Source organism: Epinephelus moara, chromosome 19, assembly GCF_006386435.1.
Source record: "Epinephelus moara isolate mb chromosome 19, YSFRI_EMoa_1.0, whole genome shotgun sequence".
Lineage (NCBI taxonomy): Eukaryota > Metazoa > Chordata > Actinopteri > Perciformes > Serranidae > Epinephelus > Epinephelus moara.
Genome location: NC_065524.1, coordinates 8116856 through 8136048, shown reverse-complemented (window position 1 = coordinate 8136048; position 19193 = coordinate 8116856). Strand labels below are relative to the sequence as shown.

The 19193-nt window shown below is 40.0% G+C and overlaps 1 protein-coding gene across 2 annotated transcripts in view; it reads left to right on the top strand.

The window, feature by feature from the left end:
- The window catches only part of LOC126406946 (serine/threonine-protein kinase 32C), a 96898-nt gene that overhangs the window by 66562 nt on the left and 11143 nt on the right, over positions 1-19193 (top strand). The window contains exons 4-10 of one of the 2 annotated variants that reach the window (XM_050071543.1): positions 3949-4122; positions 9954-9991; positions 11704-11793; positions 12256-12359; positions 12489-12605; positions 17439-17564; positions 17929-18057. In XM_050071543.1, the coding sequence (XP_049927500.1) occupies positions 3949-4122; positions 9954-9991; positions 11704-11793; positions 12256-12359; positions 12489-12605; positions 17439-17564; positions 17929-18057 (778 nt within the window). Of the gene's footprint in view, positions 1-3948; positions 4123-9953; positions 9992-11703; positions 11794-12255; positions 12360-12488; positions 12606-12726; positions 13677-17438; positions 17565-17928; positions 18058-19193 lie in introns of those variants that run through there. The other variant, XM_050071544.1, reaches the window with a different exon arrangement.

Sequence of the window (19193 nt, the reverse complement as noted above, 5' to 3'; positions counted from 1 at the left end):
TTAGTGGTAAAACATTACATTGACCCATTACAGTGTCCCAGTGTGTGAAGCTCTCTGTACCATTCATATAAAATAGTTCAAGCCGCGCTAGTCTGTATTTTTATATTGACAGTGGATTAAATGGCTGTGTGTAATGTGAAAGGTGTCGTACATAGTGACAAATCCACTGAAAAAATTAACTGTAGTTCCCCTCAGCTCTACGGAGCGTAAAATCTTCTTCAGCTCATTGTTTTGGTTTTACAGCCTACAGTTTTACCATTTGGTTCAGACTCACTGCTCTTATCAACCACGTTTCAACAAATAAGCTCTGTTAAACCAACTGTACACTTTCTGCCAAGCACCACACAGCAGATAGAGAAAGTTAGCAACTAGCTGGTGAATATAGTGGAGCATTTATCAGCTAAAAAGACATATTTCTTTCTATCAATTGTTGAAAACAAACATAAAAACTGAAAAGAGTAGTGAATATTGGCCTCTACTCAAGGCTGCATTTTGTATTTGGTAAGGCAAAACTAACGGGCAAGCAGATTGAGTGATGTGTGTGACTAGTGCTAGTTAACTCCTCAGGAGATACAAAACAAAAATTCTTCATCAGGGCTGTAGTACTGGAGTCCACTCTTGGTCTCAAGTCCGGTCTCAAGACCACTTGACTGAGTCTCGTGCCTTGTTGGACTCAAATTTGTCTCAGGCTCAGCTATTGAAAACTGTTCAAGTTGTTCCTGGCTGCTGATTCAGGATCAGTTGTACAGAACGTTGCCTGATCCTACCAACATGATGTGTGAAAAAAAACACCTCTCCCTCTGCCTCTTGCTCTCTAGCACTGCACCAATTTTGCAAGCAGCACTCGCTCTGAGCTCAGCACTCGCCATCACAGACCAGTAACAGCAACATCACTAACAGGAAGTCACTAGCTACATCCCTTAGCCAACGTGTGATGGCAAAATGGACGCAGACTCCACCATAATTAAAACTGGTTTCTTAAACAGGACGTGATTTGCTCTGGACTTAGTCTTGACTCAGACTCAACTGCACCTGGTCTTGGACCTGTCTTAGGCTTGATTGAGTTGTTCTTGGCTACAGCTTAGTTCTGTATCCATCAAACATCAGCACAACAGAAGAAGCCATATGTGATCTCTTCCTTTTCCATGCATGACGCAGATGATTGATGGAAATGCAAATATCTGTTTTATGCATTTGATCTTATTGTCTGCCAAATGCTGACAAAATCATCAGCTTACATTTAGATAACAACCTGTCACATTTCATCTCTCTTCCTCCATGTCATCCCCAGTGTATACTATTCCCTTAAAGTACATATGTCCTTGAATACCAGCGTCTGAAATCATCTTTCCTAACCCACAGTGTAGCTGTTCCTTCATGTTAAAAGGAGCCAGTGGAGGTGGTTCTGGTATCTGATTAGAATTCTTCCTTGACACTTCCTTGTAAAGGTATTCCAGGCATGTACACCTGGAAGGAGACCCAAGGATAGACCATGAGCATGCTGGATGGATTGTATATCTTATCTGGTTAAGGAAAACCTTGGGATCCCCCAGGAACATGCTTGAGGAAGTGGCAAATTGACATAGTCAGACGACATGCTGTGCGAACAAGTTGGTTTCTAGCACACTCCGGCCTTAAGCAAAAGAGTCCGGGCTTCCTGCTAAAGGACAACAGAGATAATACCTGTTCTGAATCACGGGGTATAAAGCTTGCCATCTTGAGGAGGGATGAGACAGAATGACCCCTATAAATGGGGATAAGAGCATTCGCTTCATGGTTTTGCTCTTGGTTGTACACACGAAAAGCGAGAAGTTGTACAGAGAAGAAGGAAAAAAAGGAGCTTGACATAAAATGTTCAAAGCTCTCACTTCCGGACATCTGGGCAATTACTAAGTGAAGTGGGTGTCAGATGTTAGCTTTCAGAAAGTCACAGAAATTGTCTGAAGCAAACTGACCTCTATAACCTTCTGCCATCAGAACCAAGACTTGAATAAGTGCTAGAAAACGAATAGAGGGATTTCTTAAAATAATCTTTCCAAACAATCCTTCAACTAAAACTGTATTTGTCACTTTCCCCTCTTTTATTGTTTAACCAGTATTCTTTTCCACTCCCAGACTGCAGAGGGGTCCTTTATGTGATTCAAGAACTGTCAGATTGGTGGACTTTGCATTGTTTTTATTTGGAGCAAAGTGCTCCCAAAAATGGGGAATAAAATAGCTTGTGTTTCTCCCCTGTCCCATCCTTGGTGAGAGTCTTAAAGGTGACAAGGCTTGTCAGCGCTGGAGCTTTCATATGCTCCAGTTGTCTGCCCATATCTGACATCTCCTTGTCACCTCAGCGAAAGCGGGGAAGGGAGTGACAACCAGAGCGAGCCGCTGCAGTCTTTCTCTTAGGAGCCCAGATATTTCAGCAATGGAATGGGGAGACCGTTTTGTGGAACACTGAGATAGCGAGTGCCGCCTCAGAGGAAACTCATCTGTCAACTGGATACTGGGAATCAGACTGTGACAATGAGGTGATAAAAAGGTGACAGTGAGGAATCCCTGCCAATGGCAACAACATCCTGGGGCCAGCCATCTGCCGAGACTGCTCTGTGTTTTAACAGTGTGGATGATCTTTGAAGGGTCGGGGCAGGTTAGTTTACTGTGTCTGATGTAGGTGGCTCGACTGTCATTTCCTATTGAGTGCATGCTACGGGACTGTCTCGTCGCAGTGGTGGCAGGGTGTGTAATGAGAAAGGGGAAATGTCTTGTTCAGAAAACTTTTTTTTGATGGTAATACAAAGCTATGTATTGTTTTTGTGTTCACTGAGTTAGTAAAGTGTGCTTTCCACCCATTATCTATCCCATCACATGAAAGTCGGGGCCATTTCATCAATTAATCTACGCCGTGTTTTAGGAGAAGAGAAAGAACCAACACTACGGCAAATGGGTTTTTCTTCTGTGGCAGAACCACCAATCTGTGGACGAGATGGAATGGTTTTCCCTCCGCAGCAAACACTGGACCCATTTCTCACTTATAGAGAGGCAGGAAATTGCACCTGAATAGGACCAATCAAAATGCCCCCCTGAGTGTTGAGGGCCAGGCCTTAAGATACAGAGGGAACCTGCAGCTATAAAAAGAAGTAATATCGGCACAGTATCAGAGCTTTAATGGGAAAATAAAGAATTGGCTCAGTAGCAACCACATTAAACTGAGTTCGGATAGAACAAACCACTAAGACTTGGTTGGCTTCCCCTCCTTCTCTGCAAATTGACATAGGGGGCCTATTAAGATATTATTCTGTCTTTTCTTAGATGAGAAATTAGATTTTTGTTGTACAAAAACAGTTTGCTCACCCGCGTGGCTTAATGTTTTGTTCAGCGTCTGGGGTAAAAATTGTGGAGCGGAGTGTTACAAATCCCCACCCAGATCACTGAGAGGCTGTGTTTTAATTTGATGTGCATGATTAGTAAGCCTGATTGACAAAAATGTTTAGCGGACCACGAGCAGCCTTCAATTAAGTCACATCGTGCAAAGATAGGCAGTTTTCAAGCTTTAATCTCGACAACCACGTCCTCCCTATTTGCATTTCCTTCACATAAGTTGCATGTTATTAGAATAGCGATGAATGTTTTATACATAAATATGCATTATGCATTTAGGTTGCTGATTCATAAGTATTTTTTTAGGTACAAGACAGATGCATGAAAAGGGCATGTTTTCCTGCACATATTCAAGGTCTTTGACTGTGTTTGACCTTGTGTGGGTTTCTATAAACATTCACGTGTGTCTGCAGATGTTTAGCGTGTAACCTTTGCACACCTATTGTACTTTGCGTGCTGCTTGCAAGAGTATACCAGCCCCTGTGTATGTGTGCTCAGTCTTTGCTTTTGTTTGTATGGCATGTTTTATCTTTCTACACTGGACAGTGAGTGAGCACTGTGTCCTCCCCCGCTGGTCCCCAGGTACTCCTTCCAGGACGAGGAGGACATGTTCATGGTGGTGGACCTCCTGCTGGGAGGAGATTTGCGCTACCATCTGCAGCAGAGCGTCCAGTTCAGCGAGGACGCTGTCAAACTCTACCTCTGTGAGATGACACTGGCGTTGGACTACCTGCAGAGCCAGCACATCATCCATAGGTACACATTAAACTTTTTCATTTCTTCAGTTCATGGCGTCCAGCAGCTTCCATTCCTTTTGTGGCTATTTATTAAGAAACACATTTTTCCTGTAGTCTTGCCTGTCTTCACTGTCAACTGCCTAGAGAGAAAAATGTCATTGTCACTTTTTAAAACTGTTGAACGGCTGCCTGCTGCATCTGGAAACAGCACAATAAGAGCAGTAAGACTGAACCAAAACAATAACATTACATCTGCAAAACTTAAATTTGTGAAAACGCTACACAGAGGTGAGGGAAACTGTAGAGTGAGGTGATCATTCTTGGACCCTGTGGCTTTGCTACTATAAGCAACTGCTTTTACATTATGTCAGTGATTCAGTTCCTCCAGAATGTTAACGCAAATTCAGTTAATCCCAGGGAATTCTGTGCGACTTTGTAACTTGTCCAATCACCACAACTTTACTCCAAATTTGACATCACAAATAGAAAGTAAGTCTGTGGGAAACACTGAATGATTATTTTAATAGGCTCATAATCTGAGATGGAATCATACCTTTTTTTGCAATATTCACCTGCCCCCGCAATTTCATTTAAAAAAACAACAACTTAAAAATTTTGCAACGTGCATCGCAATTTTAAAGAAAAGCTGCCTTGAAATCGGGTATTTCAGGCTGCAACAGTCCCAAGAATAGGCCTTTTTAAAATAAAAAAAAATACAGAATTTGACCATGAATACCAACAATTCTGTCATGCTGATCTGTCTCATAGACACAAGTCATGGTAACATGAATTCTTTTAGGTCTCTGGTGTTCAAGTTTTACACTGAATAAAGTGACTCGCACATTAAATACAGTTAAATGACAGTCCCAATGTGGGACCAGGCGTATTTTCTGGGTTTTGATAAAATCTTCAGAAAAAGCAGATCAGAGAGAGGTAGACACATTACACTCCCAAATACACTTATTCAAGTGTTTTTTAGTGTCCAAGCACCAGGGTCAGCCCATTACATCATTATATTTTGTTTCTTCAAACATACTGAACCTTCATTTCAGTTCAAAGCATAGAATTTTTCCTGCATTGAAAGAGCAACTCAAGGTTGTGTGTGTGACTTTTAGTATTCAAGAGTTGTCCTTCATTGTGTTCTGCTTCCATGGTCAGTGATGTATGAATGCAATAACTTACTCCTCCAGCTGGAACTCAAACACCAAAATGAATTCAAGCAAAAGTAAAGTGTTTTTTCTTAATGTCATGACTTGTGAAAGTGCATCATCTCCTCTCTGTTTCAGAGGGAACTCAGCAATAAGCTTTTTCCTTTGTGTAAGCACTCATCAGAAGCACAAAGTCACAGTGCCTTTCCAACTAGCTTCATATGCACTTCTTTAGGCTGTAAACATGACTCAAGCGTCTCTCTATAGATATATATATTTACCCCCACCTTCGTCCTGTACTGTTGACTAATCTCACCTGCTTTCACTTTGACCTCACTGGTTAGAGCCAGGTCCGCTCAGATGACAATACATTTTTCTTCCACAGGAGTGCATAGTGCCCTACGGCTCCCTAGAAAGGATAGTGGAAAGGGTTAGTAATGTTTTTTTTGGACAGTGTGCCCTCTACATTGTCTCTCTTTTACAGGACTTTTTCCCTACTGTTGTATCCACGATCTCATGATCACAGTATAAGGAAGAATGTGTTCATCACCCTCTATTTAGAAGTCCAAAATCAGCTTGTACAGTAACAGTAATTGTAATATAATGGAACATAAAAGAAGAGATAAAAGAAAGTGTTAAGGTGAAAAATATGCCATACAAGTCTTGGTGTGGGCTGAAGGTATTACCTTATCTAGGCGTTTGGGTATCCCTGTTTTTATTTTCGCTTCCTCACACATATAAAGATAGCCCTAATGTTTGTTCTTGTAATTGTTACCATCCATCATCTTAAACCAGGGTGGGACTCGCTGTCCGCAGCTTTTTGTCCAAATATGCTGAGCACAGCAGTAAGCGTCTGTGCAGTCCGGTAAGTGAAAGAGCTGGATCCCTGCAGACTGCAGATTTAGTGCCACAGATGGCTGAAAAATTGTTTGAACCTTGTTCAAAACCTCATTTGGGCTCCATTTCTGCTTTCAAACAACTGTGTACTGTCAGTGTGTGAATGAGAGTGTGTGTTTCTGTCTGTGGACAGTGAAGCATCCTGCACCTGTGTTTATGAATACCTACACATTTCAACCAACAGCAATATAAACATTACATATGAAGCATCTTGCCTGCAAATGTGTTGAACTGTTTTACAGAATAAAAACAAATAGAAGAAATAGAAACTACACAAAGAAGCATGATTGTAATTCTGTAGTTTGACATTTTGGGAAATTTACTTATTCACTGTTTTGCTGAGAGTTAAATTAGAGGATCAATACCACTCTCATGTCTGTGGGTTAACTATAAATTTGGAGCCAGAAGACAATTATCTCAGCTTAGTTTAGCATAATGACAGGCAACAGGGGAATGACTTGCCTGGCTCTATCGAAAAGTAAAAAAAAATACAACCACCAGCCACTCTGAAGCTCTCTGATTAGCATGTTATGTCTTCTTTGTTCAGTCTGGATAATAATCTGAATCAGTGCCTTTTTTGTCCCCAGGACATTACAAGCATAAATATGCATGAAAAGTATCTGTATAATACATTATATTACCAAGCAAAGTGTCCTTCACTTTGTCCTGATTGTAATTTGAAGAAACATTATGTGAAACCTTAATAAGAACTACCTACAAAACTGAAAAAAATGTATTTCAGCCTGTCCCCACTCTCAACACTACACTTCACCGAAAATATAGATTAGAATCCTTCAGAAATCTAATTTTTGGTATTATTGTGTTACTATATCTCTGAGTTAGACAAAAAAAATCAATTTTTCTCAATGGAATTTCAGAATTTGTTGGTTCAAATAAACATTTCAGTCATCAACCTCCATTGAAAACGCGTTGAAGAACTACACAAATAAAATGGTCTGAGTTTGACCATTACATTTTTTAAATGGTTATTCATATGTTATTAGATACGGTGCTGAACAAAAGATTTTTAAAAGAAATTAAGTTTCATTTTTAGGATTTACAACATGTGAATGGCAACATTTTGGCAACAAAAGTGTAAAGACAACAACTTGAACTTGAACTATTGCTGCATTCAAAATCGCTATGCACAACATACCCAAAACATGTACCAATGTTCAGCATACTTTTGTGTTAGTTAATAGTAAATTATCATGTCACTTTCTGAGATCCTCCATGTCGCTTGGAGACACTCTCCACTCTAGCAGTAATTAAAACAATTTTAAAACCATGTAGTACCTAGAAAAGTGAACTCTTACACTACATACTTGCACTTAAATTGATGTTGCAGCGCTGTCTTGTTCACTGTCTATTATGAACGTTGTAATCTATCACACTGCATTGAGGGATATTTAAGCCAGTGTAGTGTCCAATATGTGCATACTGTAATATTTCACTGGAAATAGTATGCAAGTCCCATACTCTCTGTTTCATACTTCTTGCAATCTTCACTGGTTGCCTGGCAACTTCATTGCGTTTGCTAAGACTCCATCAAGACTCATTGATAGCTGTATCTATCTTCTCATCTAACAAGAAAGCCAGTAAGTGTATGTTTCAGAATGTACCAAAATGATTACTCTCGTGAAAAGCAATATTCAAGCATTACTACGTAAGTAATAAACACATTAGTGTGTTAAAAATAGATTTATTATATGTACATTTCCTTCCACACATGTATACCCACATAGGTGTATTTACAATAAGCTGTTTGTCTGTGTGCTCCTGCATGTATTACCACAAAGGTTTACATAGAATGTTATAATTGTCATGAATACCATTATGAAGCCTAACATCACAAGCCTTTGTGATGCTAATTTCAAAGAGTCAGTCATTCATGACACATGACAGGTGTGTCTTTTTTTCCCTCTAGTTGGCAAAGACGTCAGACTTCAGAACTGCCATTAGTGATAGGTGACAGATGCTGCTTATCTTTTTTTCATATGTTTTTTTTTTTTTTTTTTTTTTTTCCATCGTCTCCTTGACATCAACTGTTCTGCCTTTGACACAGTTGTGTCTGCTCTCAGAGCTGTAATCCAATCCCTGGGTATCCATGGCCATCCCCAGCTCTACAATTTTGTTCCACCCTGTAAGTTTTTGACAGGAGAATACTATACAATTATTTTGTTGCACCAAGTGAAGGAAGAAGGGTCTCCGGTCTCCTAGCAACAGTAAGCTGCCACCATGCCCAAGGAGGTAAAATTGGTCCTATGAGAAGACGGGAAGTAGAAGTGGAGAGTCCCTTTTCCTTTCTCCTCTCTTCTCTTGTGTTTCCTCTCTGCGCAGACCGCCGGGTTGCTTCATTTATCTTTATCATGCAGACAACATGTTAAAACTGTTCACATGGGGGAGATTTCTGTGCTTGCTGCAAAACGAATAAAATGTTAAGTGAATTTTGTACATCAAACAAAACGGCACAGTGCTGTAGCTGGCACTCATATCAGGATTCCTCCTGTGAACATGTAAGTATTTCCCTCTAGCCTTGTACTGCTGGATCAGACCCCCCCCCCCCCCCACACACACACACACACACCACCTACACCACTCCCCTCAAGAATTTTGGCAGATGATATTAGCATCAGTTTAGCGTCGCATAGCCACAGCGAGCAGTTGCGTCCTAGGGGATGTGTGGATGCTCTCTGTGGACCGTGTGCATTCTCCACACCAGCGTGACGTGTGGCAAAATTAAATAAGCTGTGTGCGCTCCGTTAATTGCCTGTGGAGGGCTTGGAAGGACTGGGAAATGTCGAGATGTGTGTGTGTGCATGTCTGTGAGTGTGTGTCTGTCTGGTGCAGGGGTGCCCAGTGTAATAAGCATGTGCAGACAAACCTGCAAGAGCCTCCAGGGGGATCGATGATGGTTGTGTTCTCATGCATTCTGGCAATGTTTGAAATGCCGGAAATTAAAATATTCCTCCTCTCGTTCTTTCACTGACACACACACACTTAACATGTTGCACCAACATGTACAGTAATTCACACATGCATCAGCCTACAAACACCTCCTACAGACTTTCACATCCACATCTACTGTACACATCTAATACCAGTCTTCCCTACCTAACCACCTGATTTAACTGAGAATCATAGGAACAAATTAGGCACTTAGCAAATGCCCTAAATCTGAAACGCTTTACTAACCGCAACAATTCAATAAGTGTTTCCATCCACCTATTTTTAACTTGGACATAAATATTCTGGCATTTAAAAAAAAGTGGAAACGCTGCAAATTAGAAAAAAAGTTGAAATATCACAAATTATTTTTTGTTGGCTAAGGTGGAAAAGTTGATATATTGATTAAAACAAAATGCAACAAAGTGCAATGACAACAGCTTTAGTGAAGAAATCATCACAAACATGAAGCCTGCAACTTCAATGTCGACTAAAACCTCAGCTGGAGAGACCAAAAAATAGACACAAATGAAAACATCAAATCTGTGTGGACTGATTTCCATTTTTGACATTGTTTTTACCGTTTTACATTTTACTGGCACTCTTTCAATTGTGTTATAACTCCTTACTGGGGAATTAGCACCACCAGCTGTACAGATCTTGACACGGCCAACTACTAATATGTTCATTACAGTAGTGTATGAAAATGTATATTACTTTGATTGCAATTTGCTCTGCATTTGGATGGAAACCTGATTTTTATTTGCAATGTCTGTAAGGGTTTCAAATGTATAAAATTAGGTTGTTTTTCTGAAGTAAGGTCTTTTTTGATATGTGTGTCTGTCATTGTCTCCTTTAGAGATGTCAAGCCAGACAATATCCTGTTGGATGAGCAAGGTAAGGATATGAACTGTTTGCTTTGTGTGTGTATGTTTGTATGTGTGTGGAGCAGACCCAGGTTAAATAACACTCAGCATTTATTTTAGTCTACTTGGATAGGAAGGGAAAAATGCTTTGTTTATACTGCAGGCAAATCAGACCACATTGTTATTTGCAAGTGATCAGATCAGATTTGTGTGTCTATACATCACTAACCTATCTGCACATGTTGCTGTGGCAACAACGTAATCTATATAGCTACGCTGGTGACACAGCTTTTCAACATGAAAGCATGACAAATGGAGGTCCATAATTTTGCCCTCCAAACAATCATACTGTTGTTATTATTTATTTCAATTTAATTGCGCCTTCCCATGGACTCCTCCATAGTGCGTTGCTAGTAGTAGCATGGATTCTGCTCAGCACTTTCGTCAATCTGGATTTGACGTCCACATTCTTATGTTTAATTAGAATTGCATTTCAGTTGAGCACATGAGATTACATTTCATATGTTTGTTTTTGTTTGTTTTTTTGCTGCCCAGACTTTTTAAAATCAATCTGGATACAATCTGGATATGCTGAAAAACAGATTTGGGCTGGCAGTGTGAACAAGGCCTGAATATCTTTTTCAGTGTCAGGAATATTTGTCAGATAGAGGACAGCCAATCTATACAATACTGATAGTCTTATATAGAAACCTACCTTTTAATAACCAAGGGGTACCACAAGGTTCTTTACTCGGTCCATTATTATTTGCAGTCTACATGAACAATATTACTACTCTAACATAGATTTATGATATCCATTTTTATGCAGATGATACAGTCTTGTTGGCACATGGCTCCTCTCCACCATAAGCCATGTCTAGATTACAGAATGCTTTTAACATTCTTCAGACATCCTCAGACTTGGACTGAATGCTGATGAGACAAAATGGTTTCATTCTCAAGAATTGCCACTGTGAGATGCTCATTCCAACTTGAACTTGATGCAGTTTACCACTGTGTCATTTCTGAATCACCATGAGTCTCTATCATTTTAGTTTATACGTGTTTTCTACAAAAGCTGCCACAGTATATTACATCTCTTCTACAACCCCAAACTGCTGTTCATCAGAGCAAATCCAAGGACTGAATTTTAACTTTTCATTTTGTACCTTTTTAGAAATGTCTGGTTTTGTTTCTGATGTTATTTGAATGTACTTGTGTGTGACTAACTGGCTGTGTATCTTATCGCTGTCCTTATTTCTCCTGCTGTAATCAGATTTTCTTGCAAAAGAGATCTTGATCTAAATTACACTGAAGAAAGGTTATATATCCATACTGTATAATTTGTTCGCCTGAAACATCCTTTTAGTTTAAGTTCTGACATCTACCTGTACAGTAAGTGTGTAGTCATGTTTCTAAGTGTGTGGTCAGGGAAAAGTGGAACTCACCTAACAGCTACAACCTTTTAAGTGCACAGTATACAGTCAGCAGTGAGACTGAGTCAATTTTGACAAGTGGGACACAAAAATGACCCTGAAGACTACTAATGGTTCACAACAGTAACAAGGTCAGAAGAGTCAGGGATTTGTGCCTGACATACAAAACCACTGAAATGTCAGATTTTTTTTGTCATTTATTTAATTTTCTTCTTACATATTAAAATATTTCTTCTGACATTTATTTATAAATACCAAAGTTTAGATGTATTTAGTTTTGATGGATTTTGTGGTTGCTTCTTTTCAGGTCACGCTCACCTGACAGACTTCAACATAGCAACAATAATAAAGGATGGAGAGAGAGCCACAGCGTTAGCTGGAACCAAGCCCTATATGGGTAATTTTGCTTCACACCTGCATCACATCCATCTTGTCAACCATGTCACAATGTGTGATTACTTGGTGCAAATAAATATCCTTACCGGATATACACTGTGTTCAAATAAGATACTTCTACTTGAAGGTGCTAGACTTCTAAACATATTTTTACTTGCTCATCATCACTAAAGAGGCACTTGTGTGAACTAAATGATAGAAATTACAGATCTTGTGTTCATCTGTGAAAAGCTGAGGGAGAAATGTCATGTTCCATCTAGTCTTGAGATTACACTGCACAGCTGTGGGAATGTGAACAGTTTCTGTTGACATTTTGCAATAAAAAAAAAAATAAAAAAGTGGCAAGTGTTGCTTTGCATAATGTCAACACATTCTGTAAAGCAACACTTACGTTTTTACCACGTTTAGACAGTGGTTTGAAAAGCGCTTTTTCTGCTCCTGAAGTGATTCTCTGTGCTCTCAGCTCCAGAGATCTTCCAGTCTTTTGTAAGTGGAGGAACAGGCTATGCCTTTGAAGTAGACTGGTGGTCACTAGGGGTGACAATCTTCGAAGTGCTGCGTGGATGGGTAAGGCATCGTGGGGATTTGAGTTTATGTTATTAGGTTGCAAAACAACCTTCCTCCATTTATCCCCTCCTTTTTCTCTATCTCATCTGTCCATTTTTCCCTCTTTTTGTCATCCTGTTTCCATACCAGAGGCCCTATGACATCCATGCTAGTAATTCTGTGGAGTCCTTGCTTCAGCTCTTCAGTACAGTCAGTGTCCAGTACAGCCCGGCCTGGCCCAAGGACCTGGTTTCCCTCTTGAGGAAGGTGAGCCAGATACAATGGGGTATCATTTACATTCAGCTCTTTCATTTAAATAGCTGTACTTACCTCAGAATATGAAACCCTGAAACCTTTTCCCACTGATACCCCTTTTCCATAAATTTAGCTTTAGTTTCTTTCAGGACTCCTGCAACCTTGGTGCTATCCAGTGAATCAGTCTACGTTTCCACCAGTGTTAATCAGAACTATAGTAATTAATTATGCATCATCGAATGCAGACATCACCTCGGACTTAAAGAAAATGTTATGAGCATTTTAGTGATATTTTATATGTAAAGCAATTAATCAAAGAAATAATCCTCAGAATAATTGATAATGAAAATAATCATGTTTTGCAGAGTCATAAATGTGGCTTGGTAAAATCTGCGTGAATGAAAAATTATGAAATAATGGAGGAATGTGAATGCAAATTGCAGTATTTCCTAGTTTAATTGAATTCACATTACATTTTTGTTTAAATTAATTCAACCCTGACCCCTCTGCTTGGACATTGATGGTCTCCCCTGGAAAGAGGAGCAGGAGGGAGGGAGAGCAGGAATATAGATCTGATATTGGGTTACATATTGAGGTAAAAAGCACTGAAGCCACAGTAAGAGAGGATGCAGGTAGTGTAGGGGGAATGGAGCTGGAGGGAGGGAGGATGAGCCGAGACCCTTAGGGCAAAAGAGAAGGAAAACGACAGATGGGAATCTGAGGGATGAAAGCACAGATACGGAGCAAGTGGGTGAGAGAAGAGGCAGTGTGTGTCAAGCAGTGTAATGCTACTGCTAATATTCATCATTACAAATAGTTTAACCTCATATTCAGGCTCAAATCGTTCTTTTCTTACAAATGAAAATCTGCCTGTAGGATGAGATAATTCCCTTTGTGTTAAATGGAAATAAATCTGCTCAACACTTTCCTTGAATCAGACTATTTTTTTCTATAATTACAGTCTAACTTATTCTGCTTTGTGTCAACATGTTGTCATCTGAACAAGTGAAACTGTGCTGGAAACAAATTATCTCATCCCCTTTGGCAGTATTTCTTCAGTCATTTTACACAAGGTTTTAGAGTGAATATGAAAAACCGTGGCTTGTTAAGAAGAATATTTTTTGGCAGAGTATAAGTGTGAGCATGAGTGCGTGCATGTGTTCTGTGTCTGAATGGCTGAGTGTCCTGGACAGAGCATTGGTCTCTTCCGCTCTGCTGCTGATCGATTACCATGTCTGGACTCCACCGAGACAGACGTAACTGGCCCTGCAGGAGAAACTGAATCAACCTGTGACCAAAGGAAGAAAATAAAGCACAGGAAGAGAGTTAACATGACAACAGAAGCCACATAGCATTATTGTTTCCAGTGTTTACCCTGAGGAGAAAAATGAAACAGATGGTATTCCATTAAAAACACAACCAGTTTTCATTTCCTCTCTGGAGTAAGTGACTCCGCTCATGTGTGGCGTTCAGCCGTCTTGATCGCTGCAACAATTTTGATTCAAACCTGATGAGTGGCTGATTTGACTAACACTGCCCCCTGTTGGATACTACATCAATATGGGTTTTAATTTAGCTGGCAACAAAACAACAGAGTGATACAGATACTAAATATACAAGTTATTGTGGAATAAACAAATCACATTGAATAAATTGTATAAGATAAGTAAATAAACCAACAGTTTGAAAAATTATTAATTAAATTACCGAAACTCAGCTCATTGAATTAAAATGTTTTTCATCATATTGATTTTATAATAAAAAGGTTTACTGGACTTAATTATTTTTTCATTATGCAAAGTTTTATTCCAGAAATGACTCTTTCAAACCTCACTTTTTATTTCATAATTTCACTTTTTATGAAAGTGTCTCCTGGCACTCAAGCTAGCACGCTCAACTCAACTCAACTCAACTCAACTCAAACTTTATTTATAAAGCACATTTAAAACAACCAAGGTTGACCAAAGTGCTGAACAGGTCAATAGAAATAAACAAGCAAATACAATGAGGTACCTAATAGTACACCACAATAATAACCATAAGATACATAAAATACAATACAATAAAATAAAATACAAGAGTTATAAAATAAGATCAAAATAAGCTAAAATGTTTGGGTGTCCAGCTCAACCTGAGTTAAAAGCCTGAGAGAAGAAGTGGGTTTTAAGAAAAGACTTAAAAACCTCTAGGGTCTGGGCAGACCTAATGTGCAGGGGCAGGCTATTCCAGAGCCTAGGGGCAGCCGCCCCAAAGGCTCTGTCGCCTCTGGTCTTCAGCCTAGTCCTAGGAGTAGCCAGTAATAGCTGACTGGCTGATCTCAAGGCTCTGGAGGGAGCATGAAAGTGCAGGAGTTCGGTTAAATAAGGGGGTGCCAGCCCATTTAGGGCTTTAAAAACAATCAATAAAATCTTAAAATCAATTCTAAAACGCACTGGAAGCCAGTGGAGCGAGGCCAAGATTGGTGTGATGTGATCGTGTTTACGCTTTCCAGTGAGGAGGCGGGCTGCTGCGTTCTGGACAAGCTGTAGACGGTGTAGCAGTGACTGGTCAATACCGACATAAAGCGAGTTACAGTAGTCCAGACGTGAGGTTATAAAAGCATGGATTACCCTCTCTAGATTCTGGGGGGAGAGATAGCCCTTTACTTTAGCTAAAAGCCTGAGTTGATAAAAGCTGGTTTGTATTACTGATCTAACTTGTTTATCGAATTTAAAAGCACTGTCAAAGGTCACACCGAGATTTTTAACAGAGGAACGGATGTTAGGAGTGAAGGGCCCAGAAAATCAGCAGAGTAATCGGAGGGGTCACATCCAGACATAATGATCTCTGTTTTATCCTCATTGAGATTTAAAAAGTTACTGTCCATCCAGGATGTGACATCTTTTAAACATTCTAGCAGTGGCTGTACAGAATCCTTGCTAATGGATTTAAGGGGCAGATAGATCTGTACATCATCTGCAAAACAGTGAAAAGGTATGTTGTGTTTCTTAAAAATCAACAAGTGTTGCGAAATTTAGCCTGTTAGCTGGAGCGACAACAATGTTAAAGTAATCATAAATTGTCCAATAGAGTGCTCCAGGAATGAGTCCTGAAACCAGGAAATGAGTGTAGAAGTGGCTACATGAGACTACAGAATGAGCACGACGGACACAGCTTTACAGCCTTGTTGTGATGGTGATATTAAGTCATGCCACCCTAGTGTTGTTGTGCAGAGCCTAACGTTAGCTTTTTATATCTGGTGATGGCATTTCGGGTTCAGTAATCATAAGTGGTGTTCCTTTGTGAAATCTTGCTGAATAAAACGTGAAGTATCATGAACATTTGTTTGCTACAGAGTTTATTTTCTGCAATGATCCAAAATCCAATGGAAAAGTCTCACTGGCTTTGACCATGAATGTATTATACAGCATTGAACGCAGGGTAAGAGTTGTTTAGAGGCACATGAAGCCGAAATGCTTTAACTTATATTATTATATATTATATTTTATATTGTATATTATATGATATACCTGGATGATCCGAGGGTTATCAGCACTACTTCTGCACTTTGCAGCCCATAAAGCAAGTGTAGTGGAGTCTTAAAGTGGTCAAGCACAGCCGAGCGCAACCGAACAGCTAGCTTTCGCCAGCCGAACAGCTAACTTCCGGTTTAGTGCACCTCTACACCTGACTTGAATAGGAATAGAATTATTTAATTGTGCAGCTCTTCCAGACTTTCGAAATGTTATTGGACTGAATGGCTTAAATCCTGGTAGTGAAACGAGCCATTTGCAGGCATTGTAACGCTCGAAAACATTTATCCACTGATTTACAGACGTCTCTTTCACCTTGCAAGTCAATAGGAAATTACTTTTTGGGCTGCAGGGCATCACTTGACAGCGTAATTACACTGTTTGGCCACAAAAATTGGCTTCAAAGCCTGGCACACTTTATGGGGGCCTGTTTGTGACGAAGGCACCAGCACTCTATTGGCTGCTTACAGAGCCCCTAAGGTCCTGGAAGATGTTTATCTCGGCAGAGTGTTTATTCAAAAGATGTTCTTCAGGGAAAGACAGTCAACTCTATGAAAACTCTGTGGTCGTTTTAGCCATCAGGAACTAGCTAACACAGCTAACACTGGCTCTTCACTGTGTTGGCGAGGAATAATCCAAGCTCACAATCCTGCCTGGCCAGGTAGCTGGCAAGATGAGTAACATTCGTAGTTAAGCAAAATAAAAGGGAGGCTTACTTAATGTGTGTACCATTTCATCACAGCAGTAGACCTTCAGTGGTTGAGTCATTCATAATGTCTTTTGTTTATTTATTTTAATATTGAACACTTAGGGCTCTATTGTGCATGCTTATAAACAATAAAAACACCAACTTCAGATGAATAACAATGAAAAGAATTGCCTATAAAAATATCTCCAAATCCAGAGGAAAATGTGGCAGTAATAATGGCAGCATAAAGTCAAGAGAGTTAAAAATCTTAAATATGGAGGTTTTAATGGCGAGATAGTGCAGGGAGGCTGGGAAGGATTACATATTTAACAGAATATTTTTGGCTCCTTGTTATGTTCACTTCACCTAGTCCAGCCACACACACACACACACACACACACACACACACACAGGCTACATATCTTTTTTGAAACTGCTCCTTGAGACTGCACAAAGAAACAAACTGATATTTGTTTTTCACCCACAATTTGTTGAGTTTATTTCACCACCCAGAGAGTAGAGTCTGGCTGTGAGTGAAGAGAGAAGTTGTGAAGGTGATATTACTACTCGAGAAGGTGACATGATGTAGGTGACATTGCTCTGTGTGTGTGTGTGTGTGTGTGTGTGTGTGTCCTTTCCGTGCAGCTACTGACAGTGAACCCAGAGCATCGTTTCTCCAGCTTGTCTGACATGCAGACATCTCCCTACCTCGCTGACGTCAACTGGGACGCTGTGTATGAGAAGAAGATGGAGGCCGGATTTGTTCCTAATGTTAGTGTGAAGCGATCAGATATCAACACACAGCAACGCACACACACACAAGCATACGATAAACACTTAGCAGTGCACACCGGCACTCCTTCGTGTTTGCAGATCGTAATGAGCATGTGTAGCAAATAAATAATGCAGAGGAAACTGAATGCAGCTTCTTCATGGTATTTCACTATAGTGTGTGGATTTACGGTACATTAGTGTGTGCACAGGCATGCATCCATGTGTGTTAATCAGTACGTTCACTTCAGTGTGCACTATGCATTTGTGCACTCCTTGGCTGTGTGTATACTGCAGCTGATTTATGACACAGAGTGTGAGTGTTTTTGTTTCTAATTATCTCGGGTGCATCTCCCTCCCACAGAAAGGTCGCCTCCACTGCGACCCCACCTTTGAGCTGGAAGAGATGATTCTGGAGTCGCGCCCCCTTCACAAGAAAAAGAAGAGGCTGGCCAAGAACCGGTCTCGAGACAACAGCAAGGATTCACAGTCTGTGAGTGACATCGTCCTCTGCACACAGTTGCTGGTTGTACAGGAGTTGTCTGGATATAATAACAGAGCCTGCACAGAGCTAGACCTGAGAAATATTGGAAACAGTGAATAGGGAAAAGTGAATAAAAACTGTAAAATCAAATCAGACAGTCAATAAAAAAAAGTAAGAACTACTCCGTCTTTAAAACCAAAACTACAGGAGCACTCTGTGTGTACATTCATTTGTGTCTCTTAAAAGATCGTTCAAATAGAGAGGTCACATTCCTCAGATTAGCCAGTAATCTGCACCATCTTTCATATTTTAGTTTTAGATACAAGAGATAAACAAGTGAAATGCTGCATATTTCCAGCATTAAGAGTATTATGTTCTGTTGAGGAGGAGGACTTAGGAGCTGTGAGGATGAAGGTGGAATTCAAGATGTCACTGCATCTGTTAAATTGCCTTTATTCCCTCTGATGATAGAGAGTGCTATTTTTTAGCTTTTGTCACATTTAAAATGGTTATTTGCCATTATACAATACTATGATTTACCGATTCTCTGTTAATGTGATCTTTGTAGCCTTGTGTAGATCAGGTTAGTGTTATTTTCAGTGTGTAGGTGCTAAAAGCAAATGATTATGAAGAGGACACCAGTGCACGCACATGTGTCTGAGCAAATTATAACCTGCTGTATAGGAGTGTTCACATGGATACTGTACAAATGAAGAGGCAAGGCCAGTCTTGGATAACAATGCTGCTCAGGTTTACCTTGGTCTCCGGTCTGTCAGTTCCCATCAAAACTGTGTATTTTTAGATTGGAGCTGAGCCAAATCCCAGCATCTTTCTTCCTCAGCTGTGGTGAATTACTTCAGCTCAGCAGAAAAAAAAGAAAAGCTAATTGTGGTGGTGAATATAAAAAGGGACTTACTGTACAGGCATATTAGCTGTAGGCATCCTGTACGAACACTGCTTCGTTACATCTTTTGAGATCATAAATATCTCCATACAGAAATAAATATGCAGGCTGTTCTCATTCACTGTTTGTACTTGACCCTAAGGAAAGTAAAGCACTATAATTCGTATACAGCCGAAGTAATCATGAGCCAGGAGGCTGTGATTACGTGACATATGTGTTGCAGGCTGTCCTCTGTTATATG